This window comes from Micropterus dolomieu, linkage group LG02, assembly GCF_021292245.1.
Source record: "Micropterus dolomieu isolate WLL.071019.BEF.003 ecotype Adirondacks linkage group LG02, ASM2129224v1, whole genome shotgun sequence".
In the NCBI taxonomy this organism is placed as follows: domain Eukaryota; kingdom Metazoa; phylum Chordata; class Actinopteri; order Centrarchiformes; family Centrarchidae; genus Micropterus; species Micropterus dolomieu.
The window spans coordinates 30278097-30295140 of NC_060151.1; the positions used below are offsets into that span (position 1 = coordinate 30278097).

Sequence of the window (17044 nt, forward strand, 5' to 3'; positions counted from 1 at the left end):
GGCAACGTAAATCTGTCATTTTATGCACAGAAAGTTTCCACAAACCTTCCAGTAAAACAAACTTTATTTAACAGTTAATTGGAAGAAATTAGGGCTGTGAGTTCAGAGCAGTAATAAAAGATGATCTCTTTACTCTCGTGACGGGTAAAAGCATCAAATCGTCACATGTGGGAGCCGGAGAATAAATAAATAATTGATTACGATGGTCAAGCTGTAGAAGAAATGTTTGTATTTGTGAACGCAGCTCTAACAGTCTGAATATCTGTTGGCAGATCGAGGAGGAGATGCTCTCTCTGCAGAACGAGCGCTCGGAGCGGATCCGGACTTTGCTGGAGCGCCAGGCTCACGAGATCGAGGCCTTCGACTCGGAGAGCATGCGTCTCGGCTTCAGCAACATGGCGCTGACGGGCATCCCGGCCGAGGCCTTCAACCAGGGCTACCCGACCCCCAGCCCCTCCTCGGGCTCCAGCGGCTGGCCGTCCCGACCCGTCCCCCGCTCCGGCAGCCACTGGAGCCACAGCGTCCAGAACTCGGTGGCGACTCCGTCCTGGCGCAGTCAGAACCACAGCGGGGCGAGCTTCATCCGCACGGAGTCCATCACCTCCTCCCACGGCCTCGGCAGGGACAGCGAGCTGCACAAGAGCGCCAGGGGCCACCCCTCCGGCTCCGCCCACCTCCACCACCACCAGCAGCAGCAGCAGCAGCAGCAGCAGCAGCACTACCTCCCCCAGCACTACCAACACCACCAGAGCACGCCACAGCTCTACCGCGAGAGCCACGAGCGCGACAGCAGGGAGCGCGAGCGGGCCAGGGAGTGGGTGGGAGGAGGGGCCCACTACCCCCATCACTCCCAGGGCCACCACCACCACCACCTCCTCTCCTCCCACGCCTCCTCGCAGTCCCTTGCTCTCCTTCCTCCCCCACCGCTGCCTCCCCCCATCTCTCTCTCGTCCTCCTCCCCTCCGTCCTCCGCCTCTTCTTCTTCGTCATCACAGGGAGGCTACGGCGGCGGGGGCCTGAGCGTCAGGGGCCCCGGTCTGATGGCCCTCAGGAACAGCCCCCAGCCTCTGAGGAGGACGGCGTCCGGAGGGCCGGGCGGCGGCGGGGGGAGTGACGGAGGGCTCAGCCGGAGCACATCGGTCACTTCTCACATTTCTAACGGCTCTCATCTCTCCTACTCGTGAAACCGCCGCGAGGCCTCCGACCTGCGGGCGCCGCTCTGCTTCTGTACGGGGAAAAACAAACATGGCTGAAGGCGTTTCAGCCGAACGCAGAAGCAGAACCCTTAGAGAGGCGGAGAGAGTTTCTAGCCGGAGCAAAAAAATCGATCGTATAAATACCCCATTTTTTTAAAAAAGTGTCAATTTTAAGATCTCCTTTCTCGAAGCGTGCAGGGAGCCTGAGAGCGTTCTTGGCGCGCGAGAGGAGAAAGAGAGGAAGCGATTTTTATAGAGAAGTCTTCGCACGTTAAAGAGCTCCACAGTGAACAAACAAAACGGTCCAAAAAAACCCCACAAACGACACGTCCATGTGTGTGAAAATGAGCCGTGTGTTGCAAACTGAGCAAGTCGAAGCGTTAACAAAACGTCCGCTTGTTCACTTTGTGACGCACCGAATCCGTTGCACAAGTCTTGACTCGGAGGTTTAACTGCAGGAGACGCGTGTCGCCTGCCGGACCAGTTTGAGATTCAGGTTTGAGCCGAGACCTTCAGGCGTTCAGGTTTAACGTTTTTAAAGGCGGCGAGCGGGTTTATTTTAATTTTTTTTTTTTTAGTTTGTATCGAACTGACCGAGAGTTGTGGAGCTTCCACTGGGCTAGCGGTGCTTTAAAAACCACTGTAACTATGTAAATAACGGTAAAACTGTACACCCAGTTTTTGATTTGTAAGTGTTTCATACATTCAGCAGGGCGGCGGGGGCGGGGCGGGAGTCGACCACGGGAAGACTTCCCGTCAAGACATTTCTTTTTATTTGTAGTGTTAAGATTCTGTATATGACAAACAAAACACTGCCGTCTCTTTGTTGGGCCGAAGACAAATCTACCACTGCCCTTTAAGTCTTCTTGAAGGAGCGGTCTGACGTTCAGAGGCGTGAACCCGTTTGTTCGGTTTGATCTCTGGGCGTTCGGTGCAGAAGTGATTTATGTTTAGCGGGAGGAAACCTTGCAGCAGCTGTCACACGGACACGCTGTGTGGCTGAATGATTATAGCTTTACGAGCACTTTGTTCTGTCCTCTTGATTAAATGCATCGTCTGGTTGCAGCGGCCGCTAAAATCCTCCATCAAACCATCTGTGGTTTCATATTTTGGCGTCGATGCGTCACGTCTTGATTTTGGCCAGTACAAGAAATTAAAGACCTGACGTCGATATAAAAATGATTTGAAACGACTTTACTGCCATAAAACTCTCACTAATTAATAATATACCATATTATGGTAATTTTTCAGGCTCATACTCTTATTTTGGGTTTCTTCTCCAACATGTTTACATCCTTTAATGTTTAAAAAACACATTATATTTCGATGTTTGGAGATGGTTCTGGCTCTGTGAGACTTATTAAAATACAAAACCACAACATTATAACTTACTTCTCTGTTTTTAAGGAGAAATTATTGTCTGGTTTTCCCTCTGATGTCCTCCGGCTGCTCCGCCTCAGCTTTCGGTGATTTACCGAGCTTGTTTTGTTTTTGTACTTCATAAAGACGACAACGCCTTTTTATATCGACTCGCCTCTAAACTAAGTAACTTGCGCATCAAGAAGCGGCGACTTGAAAACACGTTACATGTGAAGCTGTTGGAAACAGTTTCTTCCTCCTTCTTCTGCGAGTTGTTGTTGTTTTCAAACTCACTTCTGCACCGAACAAAAAGAGTCAAAACGGCAAACAAGAAAACGTCCCAGGACGTCGGAGCGCTCCTTTTTAAAGGGACGCTGCCGAGAGAGTATTTTTGAGTGAGCCGAGCGCTAAATGTGTGCGATGTTTGCTGAGAGTGTGTGTGTGTGTGCGCAGCTTACCGTCACCTCCACCTGTTTCCCCTCATAGTTCGGTCTGCGTCTGTAGATAAGATGTACATTTACAAACTAGTACAACTCTCAAGTGCATGGAACTGTGTACAGACAGCATTTGTATGGATAACATGCACACTACCTATTTATATAAATGTAAGTTACCTGTCGCAGGTATACTGAAGATTGTTCACTGTCCAAACACTTTGACTTGCATTGTACTTAACCAGTGTACATAAAAGCACTAACGTTTGAGGCTGTGTTAGAGTAATAATAATGATTATTTTGTCACGTGCGTTTTACCGATTTGTACTAGATGCAGACAAAAATAGATGCTATCATCATTATTATTACCTCTGCTGCAGTGGGAATATTTATGTTGTATGCTAATTTTAAAAAAAAGTTTTTAAAATGTAATTGCCAATTTTGACCACTAGGTGGGGAATAAGCGCAATGTAACTGTGATAGAGCTATAAAAAAAAATATTATGTTGTGTTTTTTTTTTTTTTTAAAGGAGGACAAAAGGACTACCTTACCCAGCATTCCTGTCGCGGTCTCAGGGAAGGAGTCTACAGTTCTGGGCAGGGCTGCGTTCGACTTTGTGTTTTTTATTTTTGAGCCAGTATTAAAAGGCGGGAGCGTCCGCAGTCGACGCATTTCCAGATTCTTTCACTACATTTTGGTGCCATGTTTATTTTATTTTTTATTTTATATTTCGATTTCCCTCCGAAAAAAACACTGAAACGTGCAAAATTACGGAGCCTCAGAGGGTTCAATGTTAAATGTATAAGTAAAAAAAAAAAAAAAAAAAAGACAAACAGTCGTGTGAATAAATTGTGCAAAAATACATAAAAGAATTTGTAAAGTAATTGAAGGAAATTATTAAAACTCAAATGTTAATCATTTTTGAGTTTTATTGGATATAATTGAGGTAGAAGTCTTTTTTTTTTTTTTTTTTTTTTCCCCACACTTTTATTTCACTTAATTCAATATCCTGTTTTTGTTCGTTCATGATGTTACGAAAAGTGACGTCATGAATTAAAAACAAACTTTTTGAGAACCATTTAAAAAAAAATTTGTATATGTATTTATATATTTCACAAGTGAGTTCATCCAAGGAAGGTTAAAAACCAAGAACTGGACTTTGTTACCTTCATCCGGGGGACTTCTTCACTTCTGACTGACTGGAGGGGAAACTAAGCCGATTAACCTCTGGGGGGTCGTTATCAAGACGATCGACATCGCTGGGTCGTTGGAGCCACTGAGGCCAAGTCTGAACGCTTGTTTAGTTTCCTGGGGAGAGATGAAAGGACGGCATTGTAAGCGGTGTCGCAGACCTCGCCCCCCCCCCGTTGAGAGACGGTCTCTCCACTCGGATGTAAATGGATTCCCTGACGCACCTTTCGCACCATCCGTCCTCTCTGTCTGAAGGCTGCATCCACAATACTACATCCCGTCCAGACTAAAACGAAGAAGTTTGAAAACGCTGCTAGACCCCGTTTCCGTTTAAAACTCCGGGGTAGCGTTTTACTGCGGACAGGTGAAAACGGAGGACGTCAAAAACGCTCACGTTTGGCTTCCTGATTGGCTCTCATCAGACGCTACTGAGTATTTTGTACCGTGTAAATAACACTTGTACTAAAACGCTGCTGTGGACGGATTTGAGACGTAGTGTGGATGTAGCCTGAAACGAGTGTCCTCCATCTTTCTGGTGTTTGTTGATACTCCAGAGTTTAACCAGGTCCCGCTGCCCTTCATTTTTAACCTTCCCTGGATAACTCCGACCTGAACGACCTTCACAGACACACAAGTTCAGTTTTAATAATTTCTTTCACAATTTCTACTAGATAGATATATAATTTTTTTTTTTTTTTTACACACTTCACTCACCTGACTGTTTATCCCATAATTACTGGAGGACTTTGGGGCTCCGGTAACAGAACTTAAAGGCCTCCTCGTTTGGTTTTGCACAGTGTGAATGGGTAGAAACATCCTGCGGCCGCTTCCTGCAGAGGAAAATAAACCCGCCGCTGCAGGAAGCCGACGTCGGTGTGATCCGATGCTGCGTGTAGTCGTCACATCTACCTCATTTGCACTGATTTTACTAACAAGAATGTTTTGGGTGGAAAAACAAAATGCATATTTCTCATAGGCGGACTTTTGGCTTCTTTTCGCTTAACTTGTAGTTTGTTTTTATAAACGTGGAGGAGCGATGCTGGATGCGAGCAGGACAGGAAGTTGTTTGTTTTGTTGTTTTTTTTACGTTTCCCCTCCGCTGACTCGTCTCTTCAGGACATGCTGGACTTGAAATGCTAATAAAGACGCTCTGCTGGGTGGGAGCAGGTCACACACGCTGGTGTTGACCTCAGTGGATGGAAATGTTTGGTGTCTGCTGGCCGCACGTGGATGAACTCTCGTTTCTCCCCATCCTGTAAGGAAACGTTTGAACCGTGAGATTTCATTTTGCCAACTTTATTGTATTTTTTTAAAAATGCATTGTTTTGTGCTGACCATTCCTGTGTTACTGTTGCCAATTAAAGCTGCACTGGGGGGGTCAGTACCTCCGACAGAGGGCCGAGTAGATGTTTAGATTGATCCTGTTTCTTATGTAAACAGATTGAACACGGTGAGCAGTTCACTGACATCGGGATTTCTGTGTTTTTCGTGTCGTGGACTTTTTTTTTTAGAGGAACATTTTGGGAAATGTTCTTGTTTGCTGTCTTTCTGCAGAGTCACGTGTTTTAGGACGACGGAGAGCCAAACATTTTTTTTTATTTATTTTGCATTTTGAGAATTTCGTCAAAATGACAAACATTTTGTCTTTATTCTCGAAATGCAAAGTAAAAAAAAAAGATCTTCATCCTCATTTTCCCCCTTTTTTGTGGCCCTAATACTCTGCCGTAGTTTTACTAATTATTATTTTTATTCATGATTAATCTGCAGATTATATTCTCGATAATTTGATTAATTATTTTGGTCGATAAAATGTCTGAAAATAGTGAAAGAAAGATCTGTTGGGATTTCTTTAATCCCAAAATGACGTCTCCAAATTTGTCCAACAAACTCAAAATTACACACAAATATTTAATGGATAGAAAACAAGTTGGTGACTGTTTTTTAAAAATGAATTCTCAAATTCAACAACTTCTCAAATTTGAGAATTTTTCGGTTTTAAATCTATAAACTAAAAATCTTTTGCCTTTTTCTTTTTCTGAGGAGCGTTTCTACGCAGTTTACTGATATTTTGTAAACTTATTGATTTAATTGAAGAAATGATCTGCAGGCTGGTTATTAATGTAAATCCTACATTGCAGCACTGTATTCATGTTGATTTAGCTGTTTGGTTTATAGAAAGTTCTTCAGCTGTTTTTGTTTTTGTACAAAGATCAAAAATATATTCCGTTTATTGTCGTACAAAAACGTAAAAAAGAAGCAAATTTGATCATGAAAATGTTGAGCGGATTGATTTTAAATTAAAGTTCAGACAAATTATTTCAGCACCAACAAGCAGATTTCCCAAAACACCGTGCTGTTTTTTCCTTTTTGTACGTTTCCTGGTGCAGATTTTTAAAATGTTTCTGTGGGACAAAGTTCAGTGTTACTGCCTCGGCCTCTGTAGGCAGGAAGCCCCCCCCCCAAAACAAAGAGAAACCCCCCCCCTGACTGTCCTGCTGTTTGTGGCCAGCAGGTTAAAGAACTGACAGGAAGCTCAGCCGTGATGAAGATGATGAAGATGAGTTTGTGTGCAGAGCAGGATGCATGTGGTTTGTACAGCGGAGAGTTTCAGATGCAAAAATGTTTTTTGGAGGAGAAAAAGTTTGAGATGTACAGAAACGTTAACGAAATAATTTTGGAGAAATAAAATGAACAAAAAACAGAAGTTTGTTTTTTTTATTCCTGGTCTGTTTGGGGGAGAAGTTCAGACGGTAACTGGCGGTTAAATAAGAGTTTACGGACTGAATATCACTTTTTTTCCTCAGTTGAGGGCAAATTATTTTGATAAACTTACATTTATAAACACAGCTTCATTAGTTTTTATCCACCAAAAACATTAAACTGGCAATAAACAAAAATCAGCCTTAAATCTGGCGAGCGTGAAGTTAAATGTTTGTTAGATGAGTTAAAGTAAATAACATCAATAAATGGTATTATCTGTTAAATACAAGTGTAAAAAAAAAATAAAAATCCTTCAATGTCAAATTAGATTTTTTAATTTTTTCTCACCATTATTTACCTGCTCGTTTGAATACCTTGATCAGAGAAATTGGAAACTGAATTAGATCATCTTTCTGCTTTAACGCTAACAGTTTCCATTTAAACAGAAATAAATATTAAATCCTGTTATTTTCTGTGGCAAAATATAAATTAAAGTGAGAATAAAAATGTGTAAATAAATGAACCAACAATTTGTAAAATAATTTGAAGGATATTATTAAATATTTATACATATGGATGAATTACATGTTGAGTTTTGTCTGATATAATTTAAATTTTCATTTCAGATCGAGGTCTTTGATAAATCGGTAGCATCAGGTATTGATCCTTTAATGACTGTGTGACCTTTTGTTCACCTGTAGAGGTGAAATGACAAGAGAAGTAATGTTTTTTTTTTATTATTACTTCCGTCTTTATTATTATTCTTCTCCTGGAGGAAAAATGCACTTCCGGTGACCTCAAAGGTGAAAAAAAAAAAAAAAAAAAAACACATCCTAAAAATAACTTTTTCATTTTGTTTCTGGGAGAAATTATTAAAGGGGAGGCGCGCGCGCTGCACGCTGCGGCCTGCGTCGCATGATCTCACGGCGCAACCGCTGACGTCATGAAGCTGGACAGAAACAGGAGACGGAGACCGGAAGTAAAGAGTTTTTGTTCCTATGAAATAAAAGCACAACTTGCTGATTAAGCTGCATGAACTGTACGGTGACCCCGGGGCTTTTAGTTATGCACGCGGCTTCCAGCTTCTCAGCCTAATGTGATAATTAAACACATTCTGGTATTGAAAAATTTTCCATTTGATTGCAATTTAAAATCATGAAGCTCGAAAAATTGTCTTTATTTCAACAGGACAGTTTACGGGAATGTGGAATTTACACTTTACTTGCAAATGTAATTGTTACCTGTAAATTGTCCGTTTGTTTTTTTTAAAATTATATTTATATCTAGATATTTTTAAGTGAGACCCTGGTCTCAATCTGACTACTTTGAAATGTACTAGATTACTAATTATGTGTTACTTTATTTAAAATGTAATAGTACTTGTGTAATGTAAAGCAATGTAACTATTTCTAATACTTTTTTAAACTCATGTAACTTAATGAGAGGCTGGCAGAAGGGCGGCGCTGCAAATTAAAACATGAGAACCAATCAGAAGCTTTGAAACAGCATCAAACTTACTAAACTATTTTAGAATTATTTTAAATTACTCAACATGTAGCTCAGTTTAAGCCAAACTAACTTAATAATGCAGAGCCGTTTGAGTTGATTTGTGGTTAATTCAAGTCACACACAGTGAGCCTGTGGCCCCTGGAGTTCTGGGGCCCTCGAGGTCTTGTCTCGATGAAAGGAAATCTTATTCTTACAGATTTAAAAGTTTTTAATATATAAAAAGCGCGGTTAGCTCTCTTGGTTGAGCGTCTGCCCCGTGTACAAGGCTGAGTCCAGCCTGTGGCCCTTAGCTGCGTGAATTTGAACACGTTTTAAAAGAAATCTTCGATGCCGAAATATGTGAACGTCTCATGCGTTTCAAATATTTAGAGCATTAAACACTTAATTTTCTGCACCAAGTTATGGTGGAAATGTCTTTATTTATGTAAAGGGGAACCCAAAATTCAGGTGGCAGGTGACTCAAAATATAACGGAATATAAGTCGGTGCAGCTCTCAGACATGCAGACGTAATCCAGTCTTCTCTCTTTTTTCGCTTTGCTCACAGGGAGAGAACGTAAAACCAAAAAGAATCTGTGTCAAGAAGTTGTTAAAGTTACTGACTGGTCATTTTCTAATCAGCAGCTCATTTTTTTAGGAGAATGCACATTTGTTTCTTCTATATTTCAATTTCATTGCATGTTTTTCTTGTGCAAATAAACCTTTCTCCTTTGTTATTTAACATTTCTTGTTGTGAGCTACTTTTCAGGACATTTTTAAACAAATTATGCTTTAAAGAAGTGTTTCGGAACAAAGTCAGCCACTTCAAAATGTGATGAGAACATGTGTCCCCCCCGGGTCCCCAGTGTAAATGACCACCAAAAACACACAAGAAGTGTTGTAACGAGTGTTTAGTGCTGCAGGATTCAGGATGTATAGTTATTTTTCCGGCTCAGTTGTTGAGAAAATGGTTTCTTTATTAAATAAACAACAATAAATAAACAACAAATCTTTATTTTTGGGAAGCTGTAAAATGTTAATTGCACATTGTTCCATAAATGGTTTTCCTTGTGTATATAAATCATATACACAAGACGGAGCATCTAATTGCACAATTGTATGTAGCCTGTATGTAACTGCTCCCCAACAAACTTTATATTTTTTTATTTTTTATATCTGAAGTTGACACTTTTTTATTTGAAGCTTATATTTTTACATCTCTAATTATTGTTTTGTTTTTTGTTTTTAATGTAGGCATTCGATGTGGACAATAAAGAAAGAATTTTAGTCTACAGGGAAACTTGATCTGTCAATAAACACTTTGAATCTTAAATCTGTGACCTGAAAACATTTATTATAAATGCTTCAAAAATGACTCAAATTATTATATTGACAAAATAAGGTCAGTTATTACACTGATTAATAGACTGATCTTTCCCGTTATAAAAACATAACATAAATACATTGTTTTGGTGGTTTTACATACTAAAATAATCATCACAACACTGTTTGCAAGTGGTTCTGTTTTTCATGCTCAGCGCTTTTATTCTGAAATCAGACTCACCGGAAGTGGTTTTGTGGTCTGAAACGCGCGCTTGACAAAAAGGAAGTCATCTCTGGAAAATTAAACTGTCGCTTGTTGTGAGTTTTTCTTTCAAGAAATAAAAAGACGACGTTTTTCGGCCCCATAACCCTCAACGATGGCGCAGGAAAATATTTTCCTCTTCGTTCCCAATTTAATCGGTGAGTTTCTACCGTCTTTCTTTAACGTCTCGCTAGCTTAGCTTTAGCCAACATACTGGATGCTGCTGTCGCACCAGACTCCATTCAAAAAAGTGCCGATTATAATGAACACATAGAACAATGTAATCTATCAATCAAGCTTTCGTTCTGTCTGTCTGTTTATCTTTATATCGTTTGATGTTGTTTAATTATTACCCGTTTATTTTGTTTTGAAGTCTTTGCTTCATTTATTGTGAATTATTGAATACTTATATTTCTTAAGTCCCCTAAAAACCTTCAAATGAAATTATCTAAGAAATATTAAACCCTCTTTGGTTCACAACACATGTCCAAAAGCTGTGATCAGGTGTCACACGTAGACCCAAAAAAAAAAGGTTAAGGAACACCTGGTAATATTAACTACATTAATAAAAGTACTTATCGTGATGAAATGCTCATTTAACTGTCAGGTAAAAATACAAAAGATTTGCAGGTTCAAGCTTCTCACATGTTTGGATTTATTGCTTTTTCTTTCTGTTGTGGTGGTCATGTGTCAAGACAGTTTAATTAATTAAATAGTTAAATGAATAACAAAATTAAACTAGTAAGGTAAAGTGACATAAATCACAGTCATCAAACAAAAAGGATTCAAAGAAGTTTTATATTTGCACAATGTGCAATGAGAACAGTTTTCAGTTCGGATGACAGGAAATGAAAGCAAAGGACTCAAACCGTCACTCTCAGTTTGACGCTTGTGATGACAAATCAACCCCAAAAAAACCACACATCAGAGCTGATTACAGCAGAAAGTCCCGAGTACCTGTAACCGTCCAGGTGTAACGCTGTCCTCTGATCCTGCAGGTTACGCCCGGGTGGTCTTGGCCCTGCTGTCTTTCTTCTTGATGCCCTGCTGCCCGTGGCCCGCCGTCTTCTTCTACCTGCTCAGCGGTCTCCTCGACGCCTTTGACGGTCACGCCGCACGGGCGCTTAATCAGTGTACGTATCTGCGAGCGTCCAGCATCCAGGTGTTGACTCATCTGAGCCGGTATTACAGATGTGTCACAGAACCAGCTCTGTGTGTGAACGCGCACAAGGAGTCTGACTCCGGTTTAAAGTCGCTCTCAGTGTTACACACAGAACAGCTGGAGCTCTCAAAGTGGGTGTTTGAGGAGGATCAGTAACACAGCGACATGATGTCTGAGTGTTTGGGTCATGCGTTTCACACACTTTCTGAAATAAAACATCTAAAAGTAAAAATCCCGTCAGACGGGGGACCGAGGTTCGAGTTTGTGTACGTTTAGGGGCCCTTGATGTGAAAGAGAACCACTGATTTACAGGACAACAAAGATTTATAAACATAAAGCTATTAAATTCATACAGGTAGGTGTGTAAATATATCTGATATCTAAAAAGCGACAGTGTTCAACGCCTGTAAACAAGTCACGTGTTCTGTAGGTTGTAAACAAATACATATAATGCAAAGGGATGAATATTGAATGATTAATGTAATAGATTACTTCATATACAGGAAGTAGGTAGTTATGTTCATGCATACATGTCCATCTAATCTTATCTAATCTTAACATAGTTATATTACAGATACTGTTTCTCTGCATTATTATTATTATTTACGCCGTTGTTATATATTGTAGGATGATGCACATATAGTTTAATATACTTCTTAATGTCTTTGTTCTATATATATATATATATATATATATATATTTCTATTCTGGAATGAGAGCGACCGTGACGTGACCAGTGTCCCCCCGGGGATCAAGAAAGTATTTCTGGTTCTGATTAGTGGTGAAGGTTGTTGAAGGTGTATGCAGCCTGGAAGGAAAACCTGCAGACGATACTCGGGGCTGACATTGTTTTTTTTTTGGGTTACAACATTTTTTCCCCAACTATTCTTAAAAGAGCGAGAGCGTTTGCTTAAATAAATTTCTTTGAGCTTCTGGAACCAAACCTACGCCGTAAAGAGACTCGTTTATTTACCACCTGAACCCCGTCATGCTGCTGTTTTCTTTCAGCCACCAAGTTTGGCGCCATGTTGGACATGCTGACTGACCGCTGCGCCACCATGTGTCTGCTGGTGAACCTGTCCCTGATCTACCCCTCCTACACCTTCCTGTTCCAGCTCAGCATGTGTCTGGACATCGCCAGCCACTGGCTGCACCTGCACAGGTACGTCACGGCCACGGACACGCAGATAGAGAAATGGCAAGTTGTAAAGAAAGCGAAGCCCTCAACTCCGGCAGGAAGAAAAACTAGGAAGTAGATGTACAGCTGCAAACAGATGGAATGAAATAACTCGTGAGAACGGCCGAAGCACCTACGTGGATATCTGCAACACTGACCCCCATCTCACACTTCATTTTACCGAAATAAATACATGAACTGAAACCTGTTTGAGTGACTCGTTCATATCTGGAGATTTATGGTATCAGCAAGAGGACTCAGCTTAGAACAAAATAAATCACACGGTAAAAGTATTTATGAAGCCTTTAATTACAAACGATCTCAAAGCTTGGACAGCAACTCTGTCGTCCGGTCACAGGAGTGTATTTATAAAAATATATATATATATTATTTTAAATCTTATCATTCTGAGTAAAATAATGGAGAATAAAAAATGTATTATAATTTAAATTGGAACGGAAGAAAACAGAATAACTACTTATTTTAACATTTCCGCTCTCAATTGTGCGTAAGAGTGATCTTAAGTGTGCGTAGATTCTGTTCTCTGAACAAATGCCAAATAAGAAAACACTGGTGAACGTCAGAATCTTCGTGAAAACTGCGTGAGTGGGTTTTAAGGAAAATTAATCGGTGAATGAGGCTGAATGTTCTGCATGTGGAGGCAGAGTTTCTGTTATTATTATTATTATTACTACTAGAGCCCGACCGATATGGGATTTTAAAATCCGATAGCCGATATATCGGCCGAGATTGTTTTTTCCCCCTTATTTTAAGAAACGCATGACATAAACAAAGATTATCCCTAAAATGTTGTTATGTTGAGACCTCACCAACATACCATGACATAATGCAATATTTAAAAAAAAGTACAACAAAATTTATCAAGGTTTTGATGAATAAGATAAATAAAACTACAGAGTTTTTTTTAAAGTATCTGATTTGAGTACTACTACTAATGAACATTAAGTAAATAGTGTATTGTGGGGGCAGGAAAACAGAAACTAAAAATGACCCATATACTACTACTATTAATACTACGAATAATACCATATATCATATCTAATGTCATTGCTATAATAATAATAATAATAATAATAATAATAATAAACAGGGCTCTCCTACATAGGCAAGTAATTATAATATTTATACAGTTTATAAAAATGCAATAGTTTTTAGGCATGTACATTTCGTCTGTGGTACAGTGACACAGAGGAAACGCTGCTGTTTAATAAATGTCTACAAGGAGGAGCTGAAACTTTGAGGTTTCACACCAACGTTTCACATTCAGACGAAGAGGGAACGTTAGAGAACTTTGTTAGGCAGGAAGCCGTGTTAGATACTTGTTCAGCTCACGGGTATTCGCTACAAACACTAAAGTTTAAAGCCCCCCTCCAGTGTATTTTCACATTTCTATGATATTTCACATTTTTCTGAGTCATTTCAGAAAGTTAGCTAACAGAGGGACTTCATTTTATTGGTTTAGTGCGCTGTTCATGTTCATTATGGCATCTGTGAGTCGGGCGTTTGAGGACAGATGACAGAAAATCGTAGCCAAGTACATCCAGCTGCAGCCCGCAGACCTGACGGAAGTTAAACTTCCAAATATGGTTTGTCCCAGAAGCCACCTGATGAGGTTAATCTCGGCTCACGTACGGCGTAGATCCTAATCGTCTCAATCTGCGTTCTTCTCTGTTCTTGTGTTCTTGTGAAACGTCATCAGTCGCAGCCAAAGTCCTGCTCCAATTCAAAAGTCCGCATCAAGCCAAGTACAGTCAAATACCCGGATGTGTTCTCGCTCCGCCCGTTTTACCGAGCCTGCATCGGTGGTGACCAGATATCCCAGAATGCATTTCGCTGCCAAAAAGCGGAAATGTCGGACGAGAAAACTCGCAACTGTAACTTATAATACTGCTGTTCTTGTGTGACATACAGTAGTTTGTCATGCGGGAATATAGTTGTTTAAACTACAAATATGTGTTTGATTTCTCAAGACAGAGCTGATTTAAAAAATTGTCAATTGTAATTACAATGTATGTAATATAGTATATTAATACTATAATTCCTGCAAATATTTATTTATAATAGCCTAATGATAATTAAAAAGAAATGTTTCAATTCATACCACTGTTGTTGTATATTTTAAGTTTCAGGAACCAAGAATATTCTGTAACGTTACATAACGAGCCAGATGTATCTTGATTTAGGTTAAAACTTCACAACATTACATTGAGAATTTAATGATAGAATAACACGAACATTAACAGCATCGTTCGGTTGTTGCTGGACATTGGTGGATGGGTCACAGTGAGGGATTGAACCCGGGTCTCTCACACCAAAGAATCAGAAGGAGATTTATTGCCAAGTAGTGTTTTACACCTACAAGGAATTTGCTTTGGTGTTAAGGTAGACAGACACACATCTGATTTAGAAATATATAAATATGTAATAAACAAATGCAAGTTAAATAAGAATAACAGAATATTACTTTAGCAATCATAAAGTTGCAATATTAATCAGAATAATTGAATTAGATATTTTTTCATAATCTGTTTGCTTGTGATTTCTGTTTGTTTTGAGAGTTACCGGCTGGTGTTTGCACGTGCGTTCTTTCTTCACGAGAGTTCACTGTGATGTTTGATCCACGACGTTTATCTCCTGCAGGAGACGATGAATCAACCTCATCCTGGTAAAATATCAGGAGCGCCGCCTCACTCGGTCCGCCGCTCTCATCGTCTTCTTTTGTTTCTGTTTTCTCAGCTCGACTGTGAAGGGATCGGCCAGTCACAAGACCATCGACCTCTCTGGCAACCCGGTCCTCCGCATCTACTACACGTCCAAGGCGAGTAGCGCACACACACACACTGTAACAGATATTTAATGTACGATATGGAGTAAAACGCGTTTTCTTCCTGCAGCCGGTGCTGTTTGTGATGTGCGCCGGGAACGAGCTCTTCTTCTCTCTGCTCTACGTCCTCCATCACATCGAGGAACCTTTTGGTAAGACGCTCCTTCCCCCCACTCAGAGCCTGCGCCGACAGACCGCTGGCCACAGTATATAACACGCCACACTACTGTTGTCGCGCTGTTGAAGGTCTCGTCTTGGGCTCGACATCATTTCTGTGGCGACGGCGAGAAAGGCCACAGAAAGCTTTGTAGCTAAAGTTACCTTGGCTAATCTCAGCTGCATACAGCTTCTGACATTAACCGAGTAACTGCCCACTTCTGTGTAGAGTTTAAATATTAAATAGGTTGCTCTGTATGGGGTAAAAACACGGCACGTTACTTTAACAGAGCCAATTTTGAGTTTGAATACACAGTTGCAGATCAGATGAAGATCAAATGTGAAAGATAAGAGTCAAACAGAAAGGCACTGGTCTTGGTCTTGTCTTGGTCTCAACGCCTCAAAGTCTTGGCCTTGTCTTTGTCTTGTCTTGGTCTCAATCCCTCAAATTCTTGGTCTTGTCTTGGTCTCAACGCCTCAAAGTCTTGGTCTTGACTCTGTCTCAACCCCTCAAAGTCTTGGTCTTGACTCTGTCTCAACCCCTCAAAGTCTTGGTCTTGGTTTGGTTTTGTCTTGGTCATGTCTTGGTCTCAACGCCTCAAAGTCTTTGTCTTGTCTTGGTCTCAACGCCTCAAAGTCTTGGTCTTGACGCTGTCTCAACTCCTCAAAGTCTTTGTCTTGTCTTGGTCTCAACGCCTCAAAGTCTTGGTCTTGACGCTGTCTCAACTCCTCAAAGTCTTTGTCTTGTCTTGGTCTCAACGCCTCAAAGTCTTGGTCTTGACGCTGTCTCAACCCCTCAAATTTTTGGTTTTGTCTTGTCTTGGTCTTGTCTTTGTCTCAGTCCCTCAAAGTCTTTGTCTTGTCTTGGTCTTGTCTTTGTCTCAATCCCTCAAAGTCTTTGTCTTGTCTTGGTCTTGTCTTTGTCTCAACCCCTCAAAATCTTGGTTTTGTCTTGTCTTGGTCTTGACTCGGTCTCAACCCCTCAAAGTCTTTGTCTTGTCTTGGTCTTGTCTTTGTCTCAATCCCTCAAAGTCTTTGTCTTGTCTTGGTCTTGTCTTTGTCTCAACCCCTCAAAATCTTTGTCTTGTCTTGGTCTTGGCCTGGTCTCGGTTTTGTCTTGGTCTTGTCTTGTCCTGGTCTTGTCCTGGTTTTGTCTTGATCTTGTCTTGGTGTTGTCTTGGTTCTGTCTTTGTCTTGTCTTGGTCTCAACCCCTCAATGTCTTGGTGTTGTCTCGGTCTTGTCTTGGTGTTGTCTCGGTCTTGTCTTGGTTCTGTCTTTGTCTTGTCTTGATTTTGTCTTGGTCTTGTCTTGGTGTTGTCTCTGTCTTGTCTTGATTTTGTCTTGGTCTTGTCTTGGTTCTGTCTTTGTCTTGTCTTGATTTTGTCTTGGTCTTGTCTCGGTCTTGTCTTGATTTTGTCTTGGTCTTGACTCGGTCTCAACCCCTCAAAGTCTTAGTCTTGTCTTGGTCTTGTCTCAGTCTCGATACCCTCTGGTCGTGGTCTCTGGGTGGTCTTGACTGCAACATTACCGCACTGTGGGTCGTTTCAGGTGTTATAGCTGCTGTCTGTCCTCTCTCTCTCTGCTGCAGCCTGGCTCTACTGGCTGCAGGGACTCTGCGGGACGATCTGCCTGCTGAAGTCCGGCATCAGCGTCCTGCACCTGATCACCGCTTCCCAGAACATGGCCGCCCTGGACGCCGCCGAGCGAGAGAAAAGCATGAAGACACAGTGAGAGAGAGAGAGAGAGAGAGAG

The 17044-nt window shown here is 41.0% G+C and overlaps 2 protein-coding genes across 4 annotated transcripts in view; both read left to right on the top strand.

Moving 5' to 3' along the window:
• taok2a (TAO kinase 2a) overlaps positions 1 to 6881 on the top strand; it is a 30807-nt gene extending 23926 nt beyond the window's left edge. For 2 of the 3 annotated variants that reach the window (XM_046037526.1, XM_046037539.1), the window contains exon 20: positions 273 to 6881. In XM_046037526.1, coding sequence (XP_045893482.1) covers positions 273 to 1184 — 912 coding nt within the window. In that variant the 3' untranslated portion in view covers positions 1185 to 6881. The remainder of the gene's footprint in view (positions 1 to 272) is intronic. The other variant, XR_006822791.1, reaches the window with a different exon arrangement.
• Positions 6882 to 9954: 3073 nt separating this feature from the next.
• Positions 9955 to 17038, top strand: cdipt (CDP-diacylglycerol--inositol 3-phosphatidyltransferase (phosphatidylinositol synthase)). Its single transcript, XM_046038061.1, has 6 exons — positions 9955 to 10109; positions 10950 to 11084; positions 12122 to 12275; positions 15048 to 15129; positions 15206 to 15287; positions 16881 to 17038. Exons 1-6 carry the CDS (start codon positions 10067 to 10069, stop codon positions 17021 to 17023), a joined length of 639 nt encoding a protein of 212 aa, XP_045894017.1. The 5' UTR covers positions 9955 to 10066; the 3' UTR covers positions 17024 to 17038.
• Positions 17039 to 17044: the final 6 nt, after the last annotated feature.

What these genes read in the sequence shown, in the direction of transcription:
- cdipt (XM_046038061.1), top strand. Translation starts at nt 10,067, where the DNA reads ATGGCGCAGGAAAATATTTTCCTCTTCGTTCCCAATTTAATCG. An exon ending in CTTCGTTCCCAATTTAATCG is followed by an intron (nt 10,110 to 10,949) that starts GTGAGTTTCTAC and finishes CTGATCCTGCAG; the next exon opens with GTTACGCCCGGGTGGTCTTG. An exon ending in CACTGGCTGCACCTGCACAG is followed by an intron (nt 12,276 to 15,047) that starts GTACGTCACGGC and finishes CTGTTTTCTCAG; the next exon opens with CTCGACTGTGAAGGGATCGG.